The sequence below is a fragment of the Anguilla rostrata genome, chromosome 12, assembly GCF_018555375.3.
Source record: "Anguilla rostrata isolate EN2019 chromosome 12, ASM1855537v3, whole genome shotgun sequence".
NCBI lineage: Eukaryota > Metazoa > Chordata > Actinopteri > Anguilliformes > Anguillidae > Anguilla > Anguilla rostrata.
Genome location: NC_057944.1, coordinates 17,985,615 through 18,009,752, shown reverse-complemented (window position 1 = coordinate 18,009,752; position 24,138 = coordinate 17,985,615). Strand labels below are relative to the sequence as shown.

Sequence of the window (24,138 nt, the reverse complement as noted above, 5' to 3'; positions counted from 1 at the left end):
AAGCATGAAGTCTAGCCAGGATACATACTAAACTGGTGAAGATATAGGTATTACTGCCTGTAACATTTCAATTATTTAGTTGTCATAATTTTCAATATATTTTGTTATATTTGCATTGGTCATGTTAGTATAGAGCCATTGTCAGCATACCCTGGGCAGTGTTAGCATAGTTGTTCATAGTGGCATGCTTTGTTAGAATTCATACCACTCACAATGAAATTGTGTCTTTTCTTTGATGCAGGCATTTCACATACTGTAGTGTAAGCATTCATAGGTGGTTCAGTCATGTGTTGTTTGCTGTGCCAGTTTACCATGAAGCTAGAACATCCTCAACCTTCTTATGATGTTGGAATATTTATTGTAATCTTATTGTTAACAATGTGGGGCATTAGTATCTCCATGGGCTATACTTGTCACTTAGGGCATGGAAAATCCATCCAACCATTACCTATACCCGCTAATTCCTGGTCAGGGTCACAGGAAGTGCTGGAGCTTATCTCAGCTTGCATTGGGCAAGAGGCAGGAATACACCATGAATAGTTCGCCTGGTGAACCCTGGACAGCTTGCCAGTCCATTGTAGGTCAAACACACCATTCCCTAACACAGTCATACCTGGGGTATCATAACAAAATCATTTCACTACAAATCACCTGTTTTGACCCATGAAACTCACTTTTGCATTACTTTCAAATGGGAATTACTATCTTTTCATCAGTATAGGCCTAAGATATCCCGGGCTCTAAAATTCTATCCAAAACCTATCCAACAATTCAGAAAATTATTTTCGTTCATTCTGAAGCATATAAATTTGCTTTATAATAAATCTTTTAAATTATGATGGTTTTAAATAAAACATTCACATCACATTGAAAATAATGCAAAAAACATTGTGACTCGCTGTGGTACACATATGTAAATATATAATCATTAATTCTTGTATTTTTTCGGTTCTCTACAATATGTAATCTTTTGTTACATGTGGTTGGGACGCCATTATGATAATGTTACTATTAAATAGTAAGGGACAGCAGGGTACACTGCTTCCTTTTTTTGCTACATAGATCTTTAGTAGTTTTGCATATCACCCTCAGATCTTCCACACTTGTGGTCAAGGAGTTCATGATCCAGGACATGTATAGTTAATATTTATATATGTATCTTTTGTCCAACACCATTTTGATAAACAGTATGTTGTAGTTATATTGCTGATTTATGATTTATATAAATATTTACCACAAAACATTGTTATATCAAATCATTTAATGCATTAATCTAGAGGGATTTTGAGGGCATCTTGCCCATCACATGTTTTCTTGAGTTTAATTCAGGTTTTAACAGAATGATATAACACTTGGGTGCAAAAATACAGAAAAGCAAACCAAAACTGGAAGCTAAAATGGCAAAGATCTCCACAGCTACAGTGAACTTTCCAGGTGAGCTGACATACGCTGGTAAAAAGGTAATCCAAACAGCACAGAATATGAGCATGCTGAATGTGATGAATTTGGCTTCATTGAAGTTGTCAGGAAGCTTACGAGCCAGAAAAGCTAAAGCAAAGCACAGTAGAGAGAGGAGCCCAATATAACCCAGCACAGCCCAGAACCCCACTGCTGATCCTACATCACATTCTAGAATGATCTTTTCTTTGTAGTGCTTCATGTTCTTGTTGGGGAAAGGAGGGGATATTGTTAACCAAAGCACACAAATAAGGACCTGTATGAGAGTGAAAGCAAGAACACTCAGTCTCTGCTGCAGAGGCCCAAACCACTTCATGACATTACTGCCTGGAAGTGTAGCCCTGAAGGCCATTAACACCACTATTGTTTTCCCCAGAACACAAGAGATGCAGAGGACAAAGGTGATCCCAAATGCTATATGGCGCAGCATACAGGACCAATCAGAGGGCCGGCCGATGAAAGTAAGAGAGCAAAGGAAACACAGTTTCAATGAAAAGAGCAGCAGGAAGCTCAGCTCTGAGTTGTTGGCTTTCACAATGGGTGTATCCTTCTGAATGAAAAACAATACCGCCACAAGTACGGTTATGCATGTTCCAAATAATGAAAAAAGAACAAGCACTATTCCCATAATTTCTTGAAAAGACAGGAATTCAACAGTCTTTAAAACACATTGGTCTCTTTTTGCATTAGACCAGTATTCTTCAGGGCACTGAATACAGTCATTAGAATCTGCAATAGAACAATGAATACCGTGATTAGAAAACTCAAGTGGTAGTGTTGTGGAGACATTCTGAGTACACAGTTCTGATATGATTCATATGCAGTTGTAGAAAGGTGTAGAACATTAACACTGCTTAGGCTTGTCTGTTAAGAAGTTATATTGATTACCGGTGGCATTGCTGGTTTCTCCCTCAGCACAGGGCACACAGTCATAGCAGCAGACAGGCCTTCCACTCTGCACAGCTTTCCGAGTGCCGGGGGGACAGCTCTCACTGCACACTGACCTGGGTTTCTGTGCAACAGGTTTCAAAGCAAAGCACTTTATGGTGCATACATTCTTCATAAGAATTATGCCACATTTGGAAAAAAAACAGCCAGCCAAAAATCACTGCTTATCAATAATGCAATTCAGTTATTTCTGGCTTGGGCAAATTGCAGGCATCGATTAACAAGTTTTTTTAAAGCAATATTGAATGTTAATTTACAAAATATGCATCATAAAATATACTCTCATAAAATTAAGTGTGTGCGCAGCATGCACATGTGGATGTGAAGTTGTTCTGGAATGTATGGTAAAAATTTGAGCATTGATCAGTGTACATACATTTATATTAAATTAAAACACTGATGGGAAAGAATTTGTCTTGTTGGTGCCTTGCACATGTTTGAAGTCAATGCTTAATGAAATATAGAAAATACTAAATCTGTGTTTTCATTGTTTAATTATTCTTGTTAATACATTTCTAGGTAATAAAAAGGCGATAAAATAACACTTAATGCTCAGTGCTGAAAGTTGGTGTACTGCATGAACACTCACCTCGTTTTGCCCACCTGCCCAAACCATAGTAACAGGATTCATCACAAACTGCTGCCCAGGTGGTAAAGAGGCATCATAGTTGCCAACCACTCTGAATTGTACTGCACCGTCAGGACCAAGCTGCCAGTTCACCACCTCATATCTGGCTACAGGATCCCCTTTATTATCAAAGGAGATGTGCTCCCTAGTTCCCAAAGTAAAATTGACTTTTTTCAGAGCCTCAAGAACCTGTAGAAAAGTAAATGTTTCATCACAGATATGTGCCATTGAACCGGTTTGTAGTGAAGGTTATATTAAATAAGTTGAAAGGAGAACATTGAATTACCTGCCAGGGCTCTGTTTTCACACGGTTTGTGCAGCCTTGATGGGGTGTACATGCCAGCAGGTCATGCAGAGAATGAGCAATAGCATATACTGCTTTGTACACATTGTTGGCGAATCTCAGTTCTGATACATCAGTGTATTCATTTTTCTGTTCAATCAAGCTCTCAAATCCAGTGCAGAGGTTAATGTAGGGTTTGTCATCTCCATTTCTTAGAGAGCACTGAAAAGCAGCTTCCCAAAAGTCTATAACAACAGTATTATTTGGGTACTGGGATGGGTGAAGTTTCAACAAAAACTCTTTAAATCCATTTATTTTGGCTTTGCTGATTGCAAAGCCAATTGACCCTCCCAGTATTCTGAAACTTGTGGGTGTCACTAGATTGCTTGCTGTTATCCAGCCTTCACTGCCAACCATTTGGAGACCTGTAATATTCTGAATGGTCAGTTGCGCTAATAAGCTGTTCATATCAAGCTGGTCAATAAAAGCTACAATTACCTTTGCAGTACTTCTTTTGATAACATCTACAACCTTCAGTAGTTTCTGTGGTTCTGTTCTTTGAAATTTCTCAGAATACTCAATGCAGATCCCTTCTTGTTGAGCAGCTTCTATGAATGTGGCCATTCCGTTGTTGCCATAGTCACTGTCACTCCTCACTGTTCCAACCCAGTTCCAACCAAAGTGCTTCACCAGCTGAGCCAGTGCTCTGCTCTGGTAATAGTCACTGGGAATGGTTCTGAAGAATGTAGGAAACTCTTTTCTGTTGCTCAGACATGCACATGTTGAAAAGTGGCTGACCTAAAATTAAAAAATTAAAATAGAAAATTCTTATGAACTTCAAATCTCAAGAGTAGCATAAGTTGAGGTTTTAATTAAAATATTGAGTTGTGCCTTTTTATGTATTAACCTTGGTTTAATCAATGTAGTGATTTTTGGACTACTGGAAATTACATTTTACTGGTTGAATTTATTGAATAAATTAATATTAGATAATTATAGACAATGATTTGTGAGTATGAGTGACATTGCAGTTTTTATGAAGCTTTAAATCACATTGTAGTCATATTAGGAATTTATTTTTGCATTCTATCATTCCTGCAATGATAAATAATTCATGCTTAATGCAAGTTGATTATTCAACTGAGAACATCACTTTCCTTGAATAACTCACAGTCTTTTGTGAAAAGGAATAAAATAATTATCACCAGTGGGATTTGAAACAATCCTACGGCTGCAGCAATTGCAATGGAGTTTGTAGACCGAGATTCCCCAATGATGGCCTTCACTGCTTCTGGTGTAGTGCATGATGTGTCAGTCAGAGTTTCCTCATAACCATTCATCAGAGCCATGGCTGCCCGTATAGAGAATGTTGTGGAAGCACAGGTGTCATATATTTTATATCCAAGAGATACACCAGGGAGGAGGTCACTTCTGTTGTTTATTTCTTCAATACCAAAGATCATAGTCTGGGCCACCCGCAGTTCTCTGAAATTAATTCTAGAGATGCCACATTACTAGTTGTTATAGGTATTATAGGTTGGATTGAACAAATATATGTAAGGTCTCGCATTAATCTCAGATAGAAAAATCTGCCTTGTATTTCTTACAAAACATCCTTGCCAAAGATTGCAAACTTTACTTATTATCCTTTTAAATCACTGGTTAAATGATTCATTCAGCATTAATGGATATGTACACCATTACGCTCTGTGCTCCAGTTTGGATATAATCCTACTATCACCTTATTACAATACCAGTTCCATAGTCACTATCCAACACATGGGTGCTGAAAAATAATTGTAAGGTAACTTTACCTTGGACACTTTAGAGGCTCCGGTCTGGTTATGAATTGGTTGTTTATTTCCGTTGGATTGCTGTGCAGAGAGAAGACCCCACCGATGTTGATGTCTCCATGTTGATAGAAGCTGGGCTTGGCTGCTCTCCCCAGTATTCTGCATGGTGGGGTCTGTGCTGCAGCCCAGAGGACTGTCTGTGCCAGTAGAATGATCTGCAGTGCCATCCCACTGCACATCTCAGATCCAGCACTGCTGTGTACCAGGTTTAAATACAGCAGTTTTAATTCTCCATCGATCTGTGATTCTCAAGGGCATGACTGAGTCCCAGAATAAGCAGGTTAAGGTGGAGCAAACTGCTCTGGCAACAGAGGCAAATGTAAAGATCAACACAGTTTTGAAGAGCACTGATATCTTTCCTCATTGCTGTTTTTAGTTCATTTCATCTATTGTGTGTAGTTTCAGATCTTGCTTGATGGGTTCTGAGTTGGGCTCTGTCCTATTAATCTGAAAGTACTGGTACTTTTATATAGATGCTGACTGACCAAATCACATTGTATTTTCTGGTACATTTTGGTTCTGATGTCCAGACATGCTAAAATAGGCACTGGCATTGCCTACTCAGCTGAGGAAACAAATTATTCTGCCTGTTCCTTACCACAACTTTCTTATCATCAAACTGTTTAGAGAGCTGCCTGAAACTCACAATTTACATTTAACATATAGCTTAGCTATGCATATACATTAGTAAATAGTACTAGTAAATAGTTACTAGGACGGAGTGTGGCACAGTGGGTAAGGAACTGCGCTTGTAACCGAAAGGTCGTAGGTTCGATTCCCGGGTAAGGACACTGCCGTTGTACCCTTGAGCAAGGTACTTAACCTGCATTGCTTCAGTATATATCCAGCTGTATAAATGGATACAATGTAAAATGCTATGTAAAAAAGTTGTGTAAGTCGCTCTGGATAAGAGCGTCTGCTAAATGCCTGTAATGTAATGTAATGTTACAGTTTTGGCACACTATAATTACATACATTTTAGATTTCATCTAATGATGCAGCCTATCAGTCTTTTATACATGTAGCTGATAGACAGTCATGCTTAATGTTCTGGATTTCTCTACAATAATTTCTGAACATATAAGTTAGATGTTATTCATTTTATTGGAACTTGAGTAAATGTTGATGTTCTACTTCTGTTAGGGGTCAATTACATAACGGTTCAGGCCTGAAAGCTTGACCCCTACAGTGAGGCGGTCCAGTAGCTCTGTTATGCTGTGGGGGGGGCATTTTCCTGGTTTGGGTCTACTTGTCCCCAAAGACTATTGGCTTGTTTACGGATTTCACCCCTTCATTAGAAATAGGTGTAAATTTATTTTTTTTTTTTAAAAAGGAAGAAAAGATCTGCAGTAGGTGGCTGGATTACCTTGTAAAATATTGGTGCCCTTATGATGAACTTAAAACCTTATTATATGGCATTTAGGTCTGCTCGAAACCACATAAGGTGACTATACTATGTGAATTTGTCAGCTTTCAAATAAAACAGCCCCTGCCTGATCTTGGTATTACACTTCTGCCCATCTACAGCTCAGCCAGTCAGCCATGTCGCCCCCCCCCCCCCCCCTCCGCACTTTGTATAAAATCTTAAAAATGTGTGCTTTTATTTTTGCAAGATAGAGTGCTTGGGCATTTTGAAAGTCTGTTGTGGAGAGATTTGAGGGCCATTATCTACTTTTCCATTCAAGGAATCTGAACGTTGCATCTTGGCCTGCTGTTTCTTGGTGTTTGGTCTGCACATGGTGTGATGACATTTTTACATTTTCATCCCTGACTTTTTGGAATATTCGGGTGTCTTTTGGTTTTTGAACTTTGATGTTGGATTTCCTGGGAGAAACAAGCTGTTGTGTGGTATTCCTTCATCCATTTATTTTGTGACTAACCTGTCCATGTCGGTTTGATATTTGAGTAAAGGCAGATTATGGATTTTTTACTTGAAAATATTACAAAATAACCTAACAATGCTACAGCACATCTATGATGCACTGGAAATCTGTGTCTTTACTTAGTTTCGCCAAATTCCTGAACCCTTTATCTCTATTTATTATTCTAAAATGTGTTTGGGACATTTCTGGGCATGGCAGTCTTTTCTGTGTGCAGAGAGGTGGGCGTGGCTACAGAGCCAGTGGTTTGGGATCAGATTTCAAAGGTCCTTGTTGCTTGTTAGCTGCTGCAATAACGGATCCTAAAAAGCCAAGGTACAGCAAAGCAAAAAGACAAGCTGACGGGGCTCATTCAATAACAAGAATCAACCTTGGAATTGCTTTTACACGGTGGTGTCAGCTGAATTTCGCCAAGGGGATGAAAAGTGACATGGAGTTGGCCTGTTTTCTGTTGGACCTGCAAATAACTTAATTTTAGCTAGCTATTATGTTAGGCAGCTAGATGCCGGAGGTTGGGGAGCTTCTGTATTGAATTCTGTTCTCCTATCAAGATGTCTTCTTCCCTGTGGGAACTGCTGTTACTGTTCATAGTTGCAATTTAGCTTGCTTGATAATTTACCAGCATTTTTTTTTCTATCAGGAACTGAATTGCATACAAAGTTGCAAACAAAGAATCCCCGTCCTCATCTGGGCACACTGATTATAAAACACAGCATAACTCGGACGCACAGTAACTGCATTCCGAAGGAAGTTAGAACAACTAAAGAACACAAGTCAGATAAGGTAGCTACAATTCACATAAATTACCAGTTATCCATAACCATGGACATATACATATGTTGTATTTCAGAAAATAAAAGAGGCTAATGTTTGAATAGGATATGGATAACCTTGTGAAAAAGTAATTCACCTTCCAAGTGTATTAGCTAGCCTAATGTATCTATGGCCTGCTAATGTTACTTATTCCACACACGATTCAGGTATTTACTTCCTAGTTCTAACTAAATGTGCGGAATAGCTAAATACTGAACAAGGAAAAACAGAAAATAGCTGTACTATGGAGTTACCATGCGATGTTCTCACACGTTAAGGTTATGCTCAGTGAAAAAGATATATGTCATTATAACACTGCCTAATTAATGCTAATGTTACCCAAATATGGAATCATTCATGCTGCTAAAATAGCAATTTTAGTTACATGCATAACATGTTTAACATATATATATTGATAAAGGTTGATCCAGGAGGTTGTTCTTCCTATCAAAAAATTTGGAGATGTAATTGATAATTACTAAATCTAATAATTATTACCAAATGAAATAAATATATTTTGTATGTTGGATAAGTGAGAAGTTTTAACTGTTGGCCGACTTGTGTTCAGAGCGCTGGACTTTAAAATGAGGGTGTTAACCGGTTAAAACTGCTGGATTCAGAACATAAACATTTTACTCAGCCTTCACTGTTCCTACATCGCCATTCACGTATACCCATTGCTCACATTTTACAGTGCACCATAATATACTGCTAATATTGAACACGCTGTATAATATTTTGCATTTACCTTACATTACATTACAGGCATTTAGCAGACACTCTTATCCAGAGCGGCTTACATTGTATCCAATGATACAGCTGGATATATACTGGAGCAATGCAGGTTAAGTACCTTGCTCAAGGGTACAACGGCAGTGTCCTACCGGGGAATCGAACCTGCAAACTTTAGGTTACAAGAACAAATCCTTAGCCATTATACTACACTGCCACATTAACCTGGTACTCCTCTTTTGACTCTACACTACTACACACCTAGTGGTTTTAAGATCCTAATATGAACATAGAACTCAGGATACTTTCACCACAGAATCACTCACCTATACAGTAGTGACGTCACAAGGTATATAATTGTGTCGTTGTTGACTACACAAGCCAGAGGCACGTCCACGTCTACCAAGATTGATGAAAAGAGGCTTTAGGCGCTCATATACAGTCTCCTATGTATGACGGTTAGCACAGGGGAAAAGTCAAAACATTATTTTAGATGTGGTAGCACCAGATGAGACTACACACATTCCTTCACCACTCAGATCTAGTGTTTGGTTTATCTGAGGGAATTTTTACAAAACAATCTATGTCATTCCTCTCAGTATTGCTAAGTATTTTGTTTAACTTACAGACAAATGTTGTATTGCTAGATATATTCAGCTTCTATAGCAAAAAAGGGATTTGGTAGCCTCTTCCTCTGTGACTAACTGACAAGTCAATTTTTAACCATGATGATGGGTCACCACTTCATACCCAAGCATGTATACAACACTTGCACAGTTGAAGAAATGCACATGTCAAGAGGAACTTTTTAGAATAGTTTTATTTATTAAAATAAAAATTAATAAATAATTAAAGGGATTTTGAGGGCATCTTGCCCATCATATGCTTTCTTGAGTTTAATTCAGGTTTTAACAAAATGATGTAACACTTGGGTGCAAAAATACAGAAAAGCAAACCAAAACTGGAAGCTAAAATGGCAAATATTTCCACAGCTACAGTGAACTTTCCAGGTGAACTGACATAAGCTGGTAAAAAGGTGATCCAGACTGCACAGAATATAAGCATGCTGAATGTGATGAATTTGGCTTCATTGAAGTTGTCAGGCAGCTTACGAGCAAGAAAAGATAAAACAAAGCACAATATAGAGAGGAGCCCAATATAACCCAGTACAGCCCAGAACCCCACTGCTGATCCTACATCACATTCTAGAATGATCTTTTCTTTGTAGTGCTTCATGTTCTTGTTGGGAAAAGGAGGGGATATTGTTAACCAAAGCACACAAATAAGGACCTGTATGAGAGTGAAAGCAAGAACACTCACTCTCTGCTGCAGAGGCCCAAACCACTTCATGACATTACTGCCTGGAAGTGTAGCCCTGAAGGCCATTAACACCACTATTGTTTTCCCCAGAACGCAAGAGATGCAGAGGACAAAGGTGATCCCAAATGCAGTGTGGCGCAGCATACAGGACCACTCAGAGGGCCGCCCAATGAAGGTAAGAGAGCAAAGGAAACACAGTTTCAATGAAAAGAGCAGCAGGAAGCTCAATTCTGAATTGTTGGCTTTTACAATGGGTGTGTCCTTCTTTATGAAGAACAGCACAGCCACAAGTACAGTTACACATGCTCCAAATAATGAAAAAATAGCAAGTACTATTCCCATAACTTCTTTAAAGGACAGAAATTCAACAGCCTTTGGAACGCATTGATCTCTTTTTGTATTCGACCAGTATTCATTAGGACAGAGAATACAGTCATTAGAATCTGTAAAAAAAAAACAAAAAAAAATCAATGAATACCGTTATTAGAAAACTCATGGTGATGATGTTCAGAGCAAAGAGCTCTGATTTAATATTGAACAATCGCAGCCTAATACTAAGACCAAAACTGAAAAATAGTTGGTTGCAACATGCATTCAGTTTTCAGTCCACGGCTGTGTATTAACATGGGTTTTCAAAGTAGCATACTTACGCAGAATTTGCTGCGTATTAAGTTAAAGAAGTTATTGAAAATTGCAGCATGCAAGTGGAGGTCTGTACCAGCTGATCCTCAGTAAATCTCCTGCTAGTCCAGGCCCATGACTGACACAGCTGCAGAGTAACTGTGTTCTTAAAATATGTACTGTCTACTGTACTAAACATATTGCCACCTGTTTAGTGTGTCCAACGGTATGTCATGAAGTCCTGCTTTTGTCATAAAAAGGCTTTGCCTCTTCTTCTCTGATTTATGAGACCCAACGATGGTTCCACCGTTTCCTGTTGAATCTCCTTAAAAGTATGTTTGACCTCCTGAAAAGCATGCTCCCGAATGCTGTCCGTGAAACCCCAGAAATAAGATTATCTGAAGTGTTTAGAGAAAATTTCACCTACTAAACAACTTTCTCTAAGATTGGTGGCCTGTCCAGGGTGTATTCCTGCCTCTCGCCCAATGCACACTGGGATATGCTCCAGCACCACCTGCAACCCTGCCCAGGATAAGCGGGTATAGATAATGGATGGAACAACTTTCTCATCCAGTGTACTCAACTTATATACTCAGCTGATATACCAAACTGTTTCGAACATGGCCCTGAAGTAAACTGTTTATGTTTTCCCCGCCATTATGCACATACTCCTGAGTTGAGATACTCAAAGCTGTGGGCACAAGCTCTCTGGTATGCACAGTGAACGCGGAGTATGGAAAAGCTTTAATATTTAATAGTAATTTTTTTAATATCTGAAAAATCTGCAATTATAATGATTACAATGCAGATCCTATACTTCAAAAATAAATAAATTTGTTTCCTTCTTTCAAATAAATTGTAATAACTAACTCTCTTGCCTCTCTTTATTTGAATAGGATATTAAACTAATGAGTCCCGATAAAACGCCTGAATCCACACATCAATTGCTATATTTAATACTGGTGACTTATGACTGAATATATTCAATTATCGGTATACGCCAGGTACCTTCTTAATACCATCTGGACCCAACACAAGCATTGCAATGATGACAGGCTGATTAGAGAAATGATTCACAATTCAAAACAAGTCATTGATCAACAGAATAATTAATAAAAGCTTTTGAGTAAATTGAGATTTATGGTAAACTGAAATTCATTTGTAATTTCATCATTATTTACGTCTCTTAAATCGCAATGTTGTCCTTGCAAGTATACTTTGAGGTAGAGCAACTTTTCCTGGTTACAGATTCGTAATACATATCCGATCTGTGTCACATGAGCAAACAATCTGAATTGGGTCACTTTTACTAGGCAGCATGAACGTAGCCTTAGTCTCTTGGGTAACCTGGTCAGCAGCAGGCTAATCAAGTACGCTATTTTAGAATCCTATCGATGGCATTGAAAGCACGCTGCACTCAGGATTAGCACAAAACTATACTAACGAGTTTGAGGGCATGTTACAATCAGGACTAGGGCAATTTGGTCTTGATCTTTATCTACTTCTGGGAAACACAGAAAGTCTTGAGACAATCCTGTGCTACTCTCCAACTTGAAGGCATGCTGCAATCGGCCAAGAAATGTTTTTTGTAGATTTGTTTGTTGACGGAATCACCTGTAGCATTGCTGATTTCTCCCTCAGCACAGGGCACACAGTCATAGCAGCAGACAGGCCTCCCTCCTTGCACAGCTTTCCGGGTGCCTGGGGGACAGCTCTCACTGCATACTGACCTGGGTTTCTGTTCAACATTGATTAACAGGTTTATAAATGTACTTATTATGCTACACTGGATATCCATACTTTAAATGCAAATTATGACATTTATTTGAAAGGTCCACCACATTTTTTGGAGTATCTTAAAAGATAAAATTAGAACTCTGGTCAAGTTAATAAAATACACTTCATTTGAACGAAAAGATGTTCTCATATTTGATCATGTATGCACGGAAACAATATTAGTGTTGCACATGAACATTTACCTCTTTCTGTCCTCCTGCCCAAACCATGCTAATAGTACTCATCACAAATTGCTGCCCAGAGGGTAAAGAGGCATCATAATCGCCGACCGTCCTGAATTTTACTGCACCATCAGGGCCAAGCTGCCAGTTCACCACCTCATATCTGGCCACTGGGTCTCCATTGTTGTCGAAGGAGACATTCTCTCCAGTTCCCAAAGTGAAATTGACTTTTTTAAGAGCCTCAAGCACCTGTAAAGAAACAAACATTGAAGCCAAGATAAATTAGTGGTTTGGCATTATTCATAATGGAAGTTTTATTACCCATGTAAGACGGACTGATTGAGTTACCTGCCAGGGCTCTGTTTTCACACTGTTTGTGCAGCCTTGATAGGGTGCACATGCCAGCAGGTCATGTAGAGAATGAGCAATAGCATATACTGCTTTGTAGACATTGTTGGAGATTCGCTGCTCTGAAACATCAGTATATTGGTTTTCTAGTCTACTCAAACTCTCAGATCCAGTACAGGGAGGTAAATTTACTCCATTGGTCAGAGAACATTGAAAAGCAGTTTCCCAAAAGTCTACAATATCACTGTTGTTTGGGTTTTGGGAGGGGTGAAGTTTCAGCACAAACTCCTTCAGGCCATTTATTTTGGCTTTGGGGACAGCAAAGCCAATAGACCCTCCCAGTATTCTGAAACTTGTAGGTGTCACTAGATTGCTTCCTGTTATCCAGCCTTCACTGCCAACCATTTGGAGACCAGTAATGTTATGCAGATTCAGCTGTTCCAATAAGCTGTTCATGTCTAGTAGTGCAACAAATGCTACCACTACCTTTGCAGTGCTTCTTCTGATGACATCTACAACCTTCAGTAATTTCTTTGGTTCTGTTCTGTGAAATTTCTCAGAATACTCAATGCAGATCCCTTCCTGTTGAGCAGCTTTTATAAATGTGGCCATCCCGTTGTTGCCATAGTCACTGTCACTTCTCACTGCTCCTATCCAGGTCCAACCAAAGTGCTTCACCAGCTGAGCCAGTGCTCTGCTCTGGTAATAGTCACTGGGAATGGTTCTGAAGAATGTAGGGAATACTTTTCTGTTGCTCAGACATTCGCATGTTGCAAAATGACTGATCTGAAATGAAGATATGAAAATTTACAATGCATTTACAAATTTACTCAGCTCAGCCAGGCTTATTTCACCGGATAAGGTTCAGCTAATTTATTTAAGCTTAGAATAGCTTAAATATAATTAAAACAATATAAAATTATTTAAATAATCAAATGGTGTTATTTGAGTTTTAATTTGATTTCTATTAAATATACTACATTGGGACAACTCAATATGGACTGCTTTGAGGCAGCAATCCAGGTCGGACAGCAATTCTATTTTGAAGCAGTGTCACACAGAAAATAATTATATTTCATATATAGCTAGAAATTAACTCTGCACTCAGCACTATGCTGAAAGTATGCTGAACTCAGCATTGAAGTCATTCTCTTGACGGAATACTTTACCACAAAACAGGAAAAGAAAAATATTAATTGTTTGATAATCAGGTGAAATTTTTAATGTAACTATTAGTCAAATTTTTAGTAGGTATTACTAACCAAGTTTCAATGACTTTATCAACAGCAAAATATGTAGTTTTTAAAAAAATAAATATTTAACTTTTATAAAAGTATAAGCATTTCAAGCTGTATTTTGGTTTCTTACAGTTTTCTTTATGACCATTGGCAGTGGTTATAGCTGAATAGTTTTTACTTTGTTTATGTCATTGTGCATTGCCAGAATTGGAGTGTTTTTTATTTTTATTTATTTGTTTTTTTTTTACATTTTTTTAAATGTGATGTGTTGCAATTTTATTTATGTAAATAGTAACACAAGCTTATTTATTGATTGATTGATTGATTATGTTTTTGCTTGAGTAAATCCAGACAACATCCCTGACTTGACTTTACATGACTTTATCAGTGTATTTGATGTTGTCGCTGTGCTTTTCCCATTTTCTGATTCTGGCCAACCTAGCTGAGAAGATTACAGTACATGCTGTTACATATTTTTATTTTTAAATGTGACTCATCAACTTACCCAATAAAACAGTCTTAGAAAACTTTTTCTCATTTCATGTCATATGTTGATATGTATTCTGATGCTTTCTTTAAAGCGATTTTCAATATTTCTGGCACTGTAGTGAAAATATATTTCTTATTGAACAATCAGTTCTCATTTTCACATTTAACCATATTATAAAAACACTCAACTACTTTATAGAAAATGAACAGTGGCTAATCAGTAATTTTAATTAGCAAAATTATATATATATTTATGAGTAAGGTATAATAATAATAATAATAATAATAATAATATGTGCACATATTCAGAGCAGTATATTTTCTGTATCTGCATAATATTTAATTATATTAATTTAAAAATGCATTCTATAAATTTGTTTTAGCTCAATGAAGGACAGTAACTCTTAGGAAACCTTGCAAGTCTAGGCCTCACATATGCTGTCCTTACACAGTATGAAGAAAAGAGTAAAATAACTCTTACCACTGGAATTTTAAATAATCCAACAGCGGTTGCAATTGCAATAGTGTTAGTAGATCCAGCTTCCCCAATGATGGCCTGCACTGCTGCAGGGGTGGAGCATGATGTGTCGGTTAGTATTTCCTCATAACCGTTCATCAGGGCCATGGCTGATCGTACAGAGAATGTAGTAGAAGCACAGGAGTCATATATCTTATATCCAAGAGATACAAACGGGAGGAGGTCAGATCTGTTGTTTATTTCTTCAATGGTGAAGATCATGGTCTGAGATAACCGGAATTCTCTGAAATTAATTCTGGAAATGATACATTATTATTTTGATTGTTAGTTTCACTAATATCATTAGGCTGTATAATAATCCATAGCAAACATGCTTACCTGGTGGGACCTACAATGCATACATAAAATAGCTTGCTGTTGAAAATATGTTTTGGAAGTGCACTGTTAAGCCAGCGCTCTTCCTTAAATTCAAATACACACTGCAGTTGAAAGTTAATTGTCATTTAACTTTACCTTGCACACTTTAGGGGCTCTGGTTTGGCTGCGAATTGGATGGTTGCTTCTGTTGGATTGCTGTGCAGGGAGAAGACCCCACCGATGTTGATGTCTCCATGTTGATAGAAGCTGGGCTTGACTGCTCTCCCCAGTATTCTGCATGGTGGAGTCTGTCCCTCAGCCCAGAGGACTGTCTGTGCCAGCAGAATGATCTGCAGTGCCATCCCACTGCACATCTCAGATCCAGCACTGCTGTGTACCAGGTTTAAATACAGCAGTTTTAATTCTCCATCGATCTGTGATTCTCAAGGGCATGACTGAGTCCCAGAATAATCAGGTTAATGTGGAGTAAACTGCCCTGGCAAAAGAGGCAAATGTAATGATCAACACAGTTTTGAAGAGCATTGATATCTTTCCACATTGCTGTTTTTAGTTCATTTCATATACTGTGTGTAATTTCAGATCTTGCTTGATGAGTTCTGAGTTGGGCTCTGTCCTTTTTCCCTGAAAGTAATGGTACTTTTATACAGATGCTCACTGACCAAATCACATAGTATTTTCTGGTATATTTTGGTGCTGATGTCCAGACATGCTAAAATAGCCACTGACATTGCCTAGAGGAAACAAATAATTCTGTCTGTTCCTTCCTACAACTTTTTATCATCAAACTGTTTAGAGAGCTGCCTGAAACTCACAGCTTACATTTAACATATAGCTTAGCTATGCATATGCACAAATAGGCAAAAAATGGGCCAAAAACTGAATTGCATGCTATGTAGTTATGTGTAGCCATCTTCACTATCAAAGCTAACAAAGTTGCAAACAAAGACTGTAAAAAAAACAATTTAAAAAATAGACGTGCTACGGAGTACCATACGATATTCTCCCATGTTAATGTTACACTCAGTGAAAAAGATCATTATAACACTGCATAATTAATACTAATGTTGCCAATATGGAATCATCCATGCTGCTAAAATTGCCATTTTCAATATCTCTGCATATTATACCTTTAAGGTAGCTGGCCTTCATCTTTAGATTAGACTTTTTTTTTGTTTGTAATTTAATAAATGTATTAATTTTAATCTGGTTGTGAGTTTTACATTTTGATAAAGTTGGTTGCTCTTCCTTTCAACAAATTTGTAGATTGAATTTATTATAATATATATTTTTAATAATTATTACCTAATGAAATAAATATATTTTATATGTTGGATAAGTGAGAAGTTTTAACTATTGACCAACTTGTGTTCAGACTGCTGGACTTTAAAACGAGGGTGTTAATCGGTTAAACCCGCTGGATTTCAGTGCACTATTATATACTTATAATATTGAACACGCTGTATAATATTTTGCATTTACATTTACCTGGCACTCCTCTTTGACTTTACACTACTACACACTTAGCGGTTTTAAGATCCTAATATAAACTTAGAACTCAGGACATTGGAACCACAGAATCACTCACCTACACAGTAGTGACGTCATAAGGTATACAATTGTGTCTTTGTAGGCTGCACAAGCCAGAGGCACGTCCACGTCTACCAAGATTGATGGCGATCTGAATGGAGCCACACTACTGGTGAAAAGAGGCTTTAGCCGCTCATATACAGTCTCCTATGTATGACGGTTAGAACAGGGGAATAGTCAAAACATTATTTTAGACGTGGTAGCACCAGGTGAGACTACACGCATTCCTTCACCACTCAGATCCAGTGTTTGGTGTATCTGAGGGAATTTTTACATTCATCTCAGTATCACTAATTTATTTATTTTTTAATTGCAGACAAATGTTTTATTGCCATATATGCTCAGCTTCTATAGCAAAAATAGGACTTGGTAGCCTCTACCTCTGTAACTAACTGACGAGTCAATTTTTAACCATGATGATGGGTCACCACTTCATATCCAAGCGTGTATACAACACTTGCACAGTTGAAGAAATGCACATGTCAAGAGGAACTTTTTAGAATAGTTTTATTAAAATAATTAAAGGGACTTTGAGGGCATCTTGCCCATCACATGTTTTCTTGAGTTTAATTCAGGTTTTAACAGAATGATGTAACACTTGGGTGCAAAAATACAGAAAAGCAAACCAAAACTAGAAGCTAAAATGGCAAATATTTCCACAGCTACAGTGAACTTCCCAGGTGAACTGACGTAAGCTGGTAAAAAGGTGATCCAGACTGCACAGAATATGAGCATGCTGAATGTGATGAATTTGGCTTCATTGAAGTTGTCAGGCAACTTACGAGCCAGAAAAGCTAAAACAAAGCACAATATAGAGAGGAGACCAATATAACCCAGTACAGCCCAGAACCCCACTGCTGATCCTACATCACATTCTAGAATGATCTTTTCTTTGTAGTGCTTCATGTTCTTGGTGGGGAAAGGAGGGGATAGTGTTAACCAAAGCACACAAATAAGGACCTGTATGAGGGTGAAAGCAAGAACACTCAGTCTCTGCTGGGAAGGCCCAAACCACTTCATGACATTACTGCCTGGAAGTGTAGCCCTGAAGGCCATTAACACCACTATTGTTTTCCCCAGAACACAAGAGATGCAGAGGACAAAGGTGATCCCAAATGCAGTGTGGCGCAGCATACAGGACCACTCAGAGGGCCGGCCGATGAAGGTAAGAGAGCAAAGGAAACACAGTTTCAATGAAAAGAGCAGCAGGAAGCTCAGCTCTGAGTTGTTGGCTTTCACAATGGGTGTATCCTTCTTTATAAAGAACAACACAGCCACAAGTACAGTTACACATGCTCCAAATAATGAAAAAATAGCAAGTACTATTCCCATAACTTCTTTAAAGGACAGAAATTCAACAGCCTTTGGAACGCATTGATCTCTTTTTGTATTCGACCAGTATTCATTAGGACAGAGAATACAGTCATAAGAATCTGTAAACAAAAAAAAAACAAAAAACCAATGAATACCGTTATTAGAAAACTCATGGTTATGATGTTCAGAGAAAAGAGCTCTGACTGAATATTGAACAATTGCAGCATAATATTAAGACCAAAACTCAACTTGTACTCAACTTATATACTCCGCTGATATACCAAACTGTTTCGAACATGGCCCTGAAGTAAACTGCTTATGTTTTCCCTGCCATTATGCACATGCTTGTGAGCGAAATTGAGATATTTAAAGCTGTAGGCACAAGTTCTCTGGTATGCACAGTGAAGGCGGAGTATGGAAAAGCTTTAATATTTCATGGTAATTCTTTTAATTTCTGAAAAATCTGCAATTGTAATAATTACAATGCAGAGCTTATATAAACAAGACCATACCTTGTCTTGTTTATACAGCATACTTCAAAAATAAAAAAATATGCTTGCTTCTTTCAAATAAACTGTTACAAAATGAATATATCTTGGCTTTTCCTCCGAAATGTTGTGTTCGTAATGTCAAGATTTGAGTCCTAATGTAATAACTAACTCTCTGGCCTCTGTTGACTTTTGAGTAGCATAAGAAACTGATGAATCCCGAAAAAACACCTGAATCCACACATCAATTGCTATTGTTAATACTGGTGACTTTTGACTGAATATATTCAATTATCGGTATATGCCATTTGCCTTCTTAATACCATCTGAACCCAACACAAGCACTGCAATGATGACAGGCCGATTAGAGAAATGATTCACAAGTCAAAAGTCATTGATCAACAGAATAATTAATAAAAGCTGTTGAGTAAATTTATATTCATGGTAAATGAATAGAATTTGTAATGTCATCAGGAGTTACGTCTCTTAAATCGCAATATTGTTCTTGCAAGTATACTTTGAGGTAGAGCAATGCAAATGTGTTTAACACACAGCCAGTCATTTAATATTGGGGTGAAATCTAAATTAAATATTTATTGTTTGAGCAAGAAGTAGTATAGTTTTTAAAATTTCAAATTTATTAAGAGTGGAAGGGAGTGGAATAACAGTTCCAACAGTTCCAAGGATGGCAACTGGATATGAATGTGGCCCAAAACGGATCTGAAAATATCCAATTCCATGTGCTCTTTTCCTGTTTACACGTTTGTAATACATATCCGATCTGTGCCACATGAGCAAACAATCTGAATTGGGTCACTTTTACCAGGCAGCATGAACGTAGCCTTAGTTTCTGGTGTAACCTGGTCAGCAGCAGGCTAATGAAGTACGCTATTTTAGTATCCTATCGATGGCATTGAAAGCACGCTGCACTCAGGATTAGCATAGAACTATACTAACAAGTTTGAGGGCATGTTACAATCAGGACTAAGGAAATTTGGTCTTGATCTTTATCTAGTTGTGTGAAATGCAGAAAGTCTCGAGAAAATCCTGTGCTACTCTCCAACTTGAAGGCATGCTGCAATCGGCCCAGAAATGTTTTTTTGTAGACTGGTCTGTTGATGGAATCACCTGTAGCATTGCTGATTTCTCCCTCAGCACAGGGCACACAGTCATAGCAGCAGACAGGCCTCCCTCCTTGCACAGCTTTCCGGGTGCCTGGGGGACAGCTCTCACTGCATACTGACCTGGGTTTCTGTTCAACATTGATTAACAGGTTTATAAATGTACTTATTATGCTACACTGGATGTCCATCCTTTAAATGCAAATTATGACATTTATTTGAAAGGTCCACCACATTTTTTGGAATATATTAAAAGATAATATTAGAAGTCTGGTAAAGTTAATAATATACTCTCCATTTGAAAGAAATATGTTCTCATATGTATTATTTGATCATGTATGCATGAAAACAATATCAGTGTTGCACATGAACATTTACCTCTTTCTGTCCACCTGCCCAAACCATGCTAATAGGACTCATCACAAACTGCTGCCCAAATGGAAAAGAGGCATCATAGTAGCCAACTTCTCTGAACTTTACACCACCATCAGGGCCAAGTTGCCAGTTCACCACCTCATATCTGGCTACTGGGTCTCCATTATTGTCGAAGGAGACATTCTCTCCAGTTCCCAAAGTGAAATTGACTTTTTTAAGAGCCTCAAGCACCTGTAAAGAAACAAACATTGAAGCCAAGATAAATCACTGGTTTGGCATTATTCATAATGAAAGTTTTATTACCCATGTAAGACGGACTGATTAAGTTACCTGCCAGGGCTCTGTTTTCACACTGTTTGCGCAGCCTTGATGGGGTGCACATGTCAGGAGGTCATGTAGAGAATGAGCAACAGCGTATACTGCTTTGTAAACATTGTTGGAGATTCTCAGCTCTGAAACATCAGTATATTGGTTTTCTAGTTTACTCAAACTCTCAGATCCAGTACAGGGGGGTAAATTTACTTTATTGGTCAGAGAACATTGAAAAGCAGTTTCCCAAAAGTCTACAATATCGCTGTTGTTTTGGTATTGCGAATGGTGAAGTTTCAGCACAAACTCGTTCAAGCCATTTATTTTGGCTTTTATGACTGCGAAGCCAATTGACCCTCCCAGTATTCTGAAGCTCGTAGGTGTCGCTAGATCGCTTGCTGTTATCCAGCCTTCACTGCCAACCATTTGGAGACCAGTAATGTTATGCAGATTCAGCTGTTCCAATAAGCTGTTCATGTCTAGTTGTGATAGAAATGCTACCACTACCTTTGCAGTGCTTCTTCTGATAACATCTACAACCTTCAGTAATTTCTTTGGTTCTGTTCTGTGAAATTTCTCTGAATACTCAATGCAGATCCCTTCCTGCTGCGCAGCTTTTATAAATGTTGCCATCCCGTTGTTGCCATAGTCACTGTCACTTCTCACTGCTCCTATCCAGGTCCAGCCAAAGTTCTTCACCAGCTGAGCCAGTGCTCTGCTGTGGTAATAGTCACTGGGAACGGTTCTGAAGAATGTAGGGAATACTTTTCTGTTGCTCAGACATTCACATGCTGAAAAGTGACTGATCTGAAATGAAGATATGAAAATATACAATGCATTAGAACTCAGCTCAGCCAGGCTTATTTCACTGAATAAAGTTAAGATAATTTATTTAATCTGAGATTAGCTTAAATATAATTAAAATAATATTAATGGATTTAAATAATCAAATGGTGTTATTTTTGAGTGTTAATGAGATTACTTTTAAATATACTATATTGGGACAACCCAATATGAACTGCTTTGAGGCAGCAATCCAGTATGGAAGGTAATTCTATTTTGAAGCAGTGTCACTTCTGCAGAAAATACTTATAATTCTTACATAGCTATAAATTATCTCTCAACTCAGCAGTATGCTAAAAGTATGCTGAACTCAGCATTGAAGTCATTTTCTTGACAGAATACTTCACCACAAGACAAGGAAAGAAAATGATCAATTGTTTGATAAACAGGTGAAATCTTTTTAACGTATTTGTCAATTTTTTTTGTAATTATTACTAATTACTAATCAAGTTTGGATGACTTGATCCACAGCAAAATATGTAGTTTTTAAATTTTTTTTGATCAGCCTTTCAAGCTGTGTCAAGCTGGTTTCTTACATTTTTCTTTAAGATCACTGGCAGTGGTTAGGGTAGAGGAGTTTTTACTTTATTCATGTCATTGTGCATTGTCAAAATAAAAGTTATGTTGAAATGTAACTGAGAGACCTCCAAAACCACTGGAGTGTTTGGGTTCTTTATTACATTTTTTTTTTTTTACATTTTTAAAAATGTGTTGCCATCTTATTCATGTACATATTAACAAAAGCTTATTTATTTATTCATTGAGTGATTGATTGGTTATATTTTTTGCTTGAATAAATCCAGAAAACATCCCTAGCAAGACTGCTGCAGTCTAAACTGACTTTATCAGTGTATTTGATGTTGTCGCTGTGCTTTTCCCATTTTCTGATTCTGGCCAACCTAGCTGAGAAGATTACAGTACATGCTGTTACATATTTTTATTTTTTAATGTGACTGATCAACTTACGCAATGAAACAGTCTTAAAAAAACCTTTTCTCATTTCATGCCATGATACATTGATATGTATTCTTTCTTCAAAGTGATTTTCAACATTTCTGACACTGTAGTGAAAATATATTCCTTATTGCAAAATAAGTTCTCATTTTCACATTTGACCATATTATAAAAACACTCAACTTCTTTATACAAAATGAACAGAGGCTAATCAGTAATTTTAACAAGCAAAAAAATATATTTATGATTAAGGTATAATAATAATAATAATAATAATAATAATAATAATAATAATAATAATAATAATAATAGGGGCATTGGTGGCCCAGTGGTAGAGCTCCTGCCTGCCATGCCGGCGGCCCGGATTCGTATCCCAGCCAATGCCCCAAAAACCCAGCTACTGGGGATGCGCATGCCAGTGCATTCGTAGTGCTGGTCCCAAGCCCGGATAAATGGGAGGGTTGCGTCCGGAAAGCCATCCAGCGTAAAACATATGCCAAATCAAATATGTGGATCAGGACGATCCGCTGTGGCGACCTCGAATGGGAACAGCCGAAAGAAGAAAATACTAATAATAATAATATTATGTGCATGTATTAATAGCAGTGTTATGTGCATCTATTAATAGCAGTGTATTTTCTGTATCTACATAATCTTTAAATGTATTAATTTAAAAATACATTCGATTAATTTGTTTTAGCTTATTGCCATAAAGGACAGTAACTGCTTAGGAAACCTTGTAAGTACTAGGCCTCACATACGCTGTCCTTATGTTACACAGTATGAAGAAAAGAATAAAATAACTCTTACCACTGGAATTTGAAATAATCCAACGGCGGCTGCAATTGCAATAGTGTTAGTAGATCCAGATTCTCCAATGATGGCCTGCACTGCTGCTGGTGTGGAGCATGATGTGTCTGTTAGTTTTTCCTCATAACCGTTCATCAGGGCCATGGCTGATCGTACAGAGAATGTAGTAGAAGCACAGGAGTCATATATCTTATATCCAAGAGATACAAACGGGAGGAGGTCAGATCTGTTGTTTATTTCTTCAATGGTGAAGATCATGGTCTGAGCTAACCGGAATTCTCTGAAATTAATTCTGGAAATGATAAATTATTATTTTGATTGTTAGTTTCACTAATATCATTAGGCTGTATAATAATCCATAGCAAACATGCTTACCTGGTGGGACCTACAATGCATACATAAAATAGCTTGCTGTTGAAAATATGTTTTGGAAGTGCACTGTTAAGCCAGCGCTCTTCCTTAAATTCAAATACACACTGCAGTTGAAAGTTAATTGTCATTTAACTTTACCTTGCACACTTTAGGGGCTCTGGTTTGGCTGCAAATTGGATGGTTGCTTCTGTTGGATTGCTGTGCAGGGAGAAGACCCCACCGATGTTGATGTCTCCATGTTGATAGAAGCTTGGTTTGGCTGCCCTCCCCAGTATTCTGCATGGTGGAGTCTGTGCTGCAGCCCAGAGGACTGTCTGTGCCAGTAGAATGATCTGCAGTGCCATCCCACTGCACATCTCAGATGCATCACTACAGTGTGCCAGGTTTAAATACTGCAGTTTTAATTCTCCATCGATCTGTGATTCTCAAGGGCATGACTGAGACCCAGGAAATGCAGAATAAGGTGGATCAACTTGGACTTGTTTGCACAAGTAACTTAAAAGCTGAAAAATTCTGTAGAGCACTCATGGGTCTGCTCAC

The 24,138-nt window shown here is 37.8% G+C and overlaps 3 protein-coding genes across 3 annotated transcripts; all 3 read right to left on the bottom strand.

Annotated features, from left to right (window-relative positions):
• Positions 1-592: 592 nt before the first annotated feature.
• On the bottom strand, positions 593-5,279 carry LOC135236751 (extracellular calcium-sensing receptor-like). Its single transcript, XM_064303265.1, has 6 exons — positions 5,132-5,279; positions 4,523-4,814; positions 3,321-4,115; positions 2,996-3,223; positions 2,347-2,470; positions 593-2,187 (listed from the first exon to the last, which is right to left on the bottom strand). The coding sequence occupies exons 2-6, from the start codon at positions 4,778-4,780 to the stop codon at positions 1,274-1,276; spliced, it is 2,319 nt and encodes a 772-aa protein (XP_064159335.1). The 5' UTR covers positions 4,781-4,814; positions 5,132-5,279; the 3' UTR covers positions 593-1,273.
• A 4,165-nt stretch (positions 5,280-9,444) lies between these two features.
• LOC135236564 (extracellular calcium-sensing receptor-like) lies at positions 9,445-15,718 on the bottom strand. The gene is made up of 6 exons (XM_064303017.1): positions 15,561-15,718; positions 15,051-15,342; positions 12,843-13,628; positions 12,516-12,743; positions 12,151-12,274; positions 9,445-10,358 (listed from the first exon to the last, which is right to left on the bottom strand). Exons 2-6 carry the CDS (start codon positions 15,306-15,308, stop codon positions 9,445-9,447), a joined length of 2,310 nt encoding a protein of 769 aa, XP_064159087.1. The 5' UTR covers positions 15,309-15,342; positions 15,561-15,718.
• A 1,794-nt stretch (positions 15,719-17,512) lies between these two features.
• Positions 17,513-23,873, bottom strand: LOC135236402 (extracellular calcium-sensing receptor-like). The gene is made up of 6 exons (XM_064302716.1): positions 23,737-23,873; positions 23,227-23,518; positions 20,641-21,426; positions 20,314-20,541; positions 19,943-20,066; positions 17,513-18,445 (listed from the first exon to the last, which is right to left on the bottom strand). Exons 2-6 carry the CDS (start codon positions 23,482-23,484, stop codon positions 17,532-17,534), a joined length of 2,310 nt encoding a protein of 769 aa, XP_064158786.1. The 5' UTR covers positions 23,485-23,518; positions 23,737-23,873; the 3' UTR covers positions 17,513-17,531.
• Positions 23,874-24,138: the final 265 nt, after the last annotated feature.

What these genes read in the sequence shown, in the direction of transcription:
- LOC135236564 (XM_064303017.1), bottom strand. Translation starts at nt 15,308, where the DNA reads ATGATCTTCACCATTGAAGAAATAAACAACAGATCTGACCTCCTCCCG. An exon ending in GATTATTTAAAATTCCAGTG is followed by an intron (nt 13,629 to 15,050) that starts GTAAGAGTTATT and finishes TCTTCATTTCAG; the next exon opens with ATCAGTCATTTTGCAACATG. An exon ending in TGAAAACAGAGCCCTGGCAG is followed by an intron (nt 12,744 to 12,842) that starts GTAACTCAATCA and finishes GTTTCTTTACAG; the next exon opens with GTGCTTGAGGCTCTTAAAAA.
- LOC135236402 (XM_064302716.1), bottom strand. Translation starts at nt 23,484, where the DNA reads ATGATCTTCACCATTGAAGAAATAAACAACAGATCTGACCTCCTCCCG. An exon ending in TGAAAACAGAGCCCTGGCAG is followed by an intron (nt 20,542 to 20,640) that starts GTAACTTAATCA and finishes GTTTCTTTACAG; the next exon opens with GTGCTTGAGGCTCTTAAAAA. An exon ending in GGGCAGGTGGACAGAAAGAG is followed by an intron (nt 20,067 to 20,313) that starts GTAAATGTTCAT and finishes AATGTTGAACAG; the next exon opens with AAACCCAGGTCAGTATGCAG.
- LOC135236751 (XM_064303265.1), bottom strand. Translation starts at nt 4,780, where the DNA reads ATGATCTTTGGTATTGAAGAAATAAACAACAGAAGTGACCTCCTCCCT. An exon ending in GGGCAGGTGGGCAAAACGAG is followed by an intron (nt 2,471 to 2,995) that starts GTGAGTGTTCAT and finishes CCTGTTGCACAG; the next exon opens with AAACCCAGGTCAGTGTGCAG. An exon ending in AGAAACCAGCAATGCCACCG is followed by an intron (nt 2,188 to 2,346) that starts GTAATCAATATA and finishes GTTCTATTGCAG; the next exon opens with ATTCTAATGACTGTATTCAG.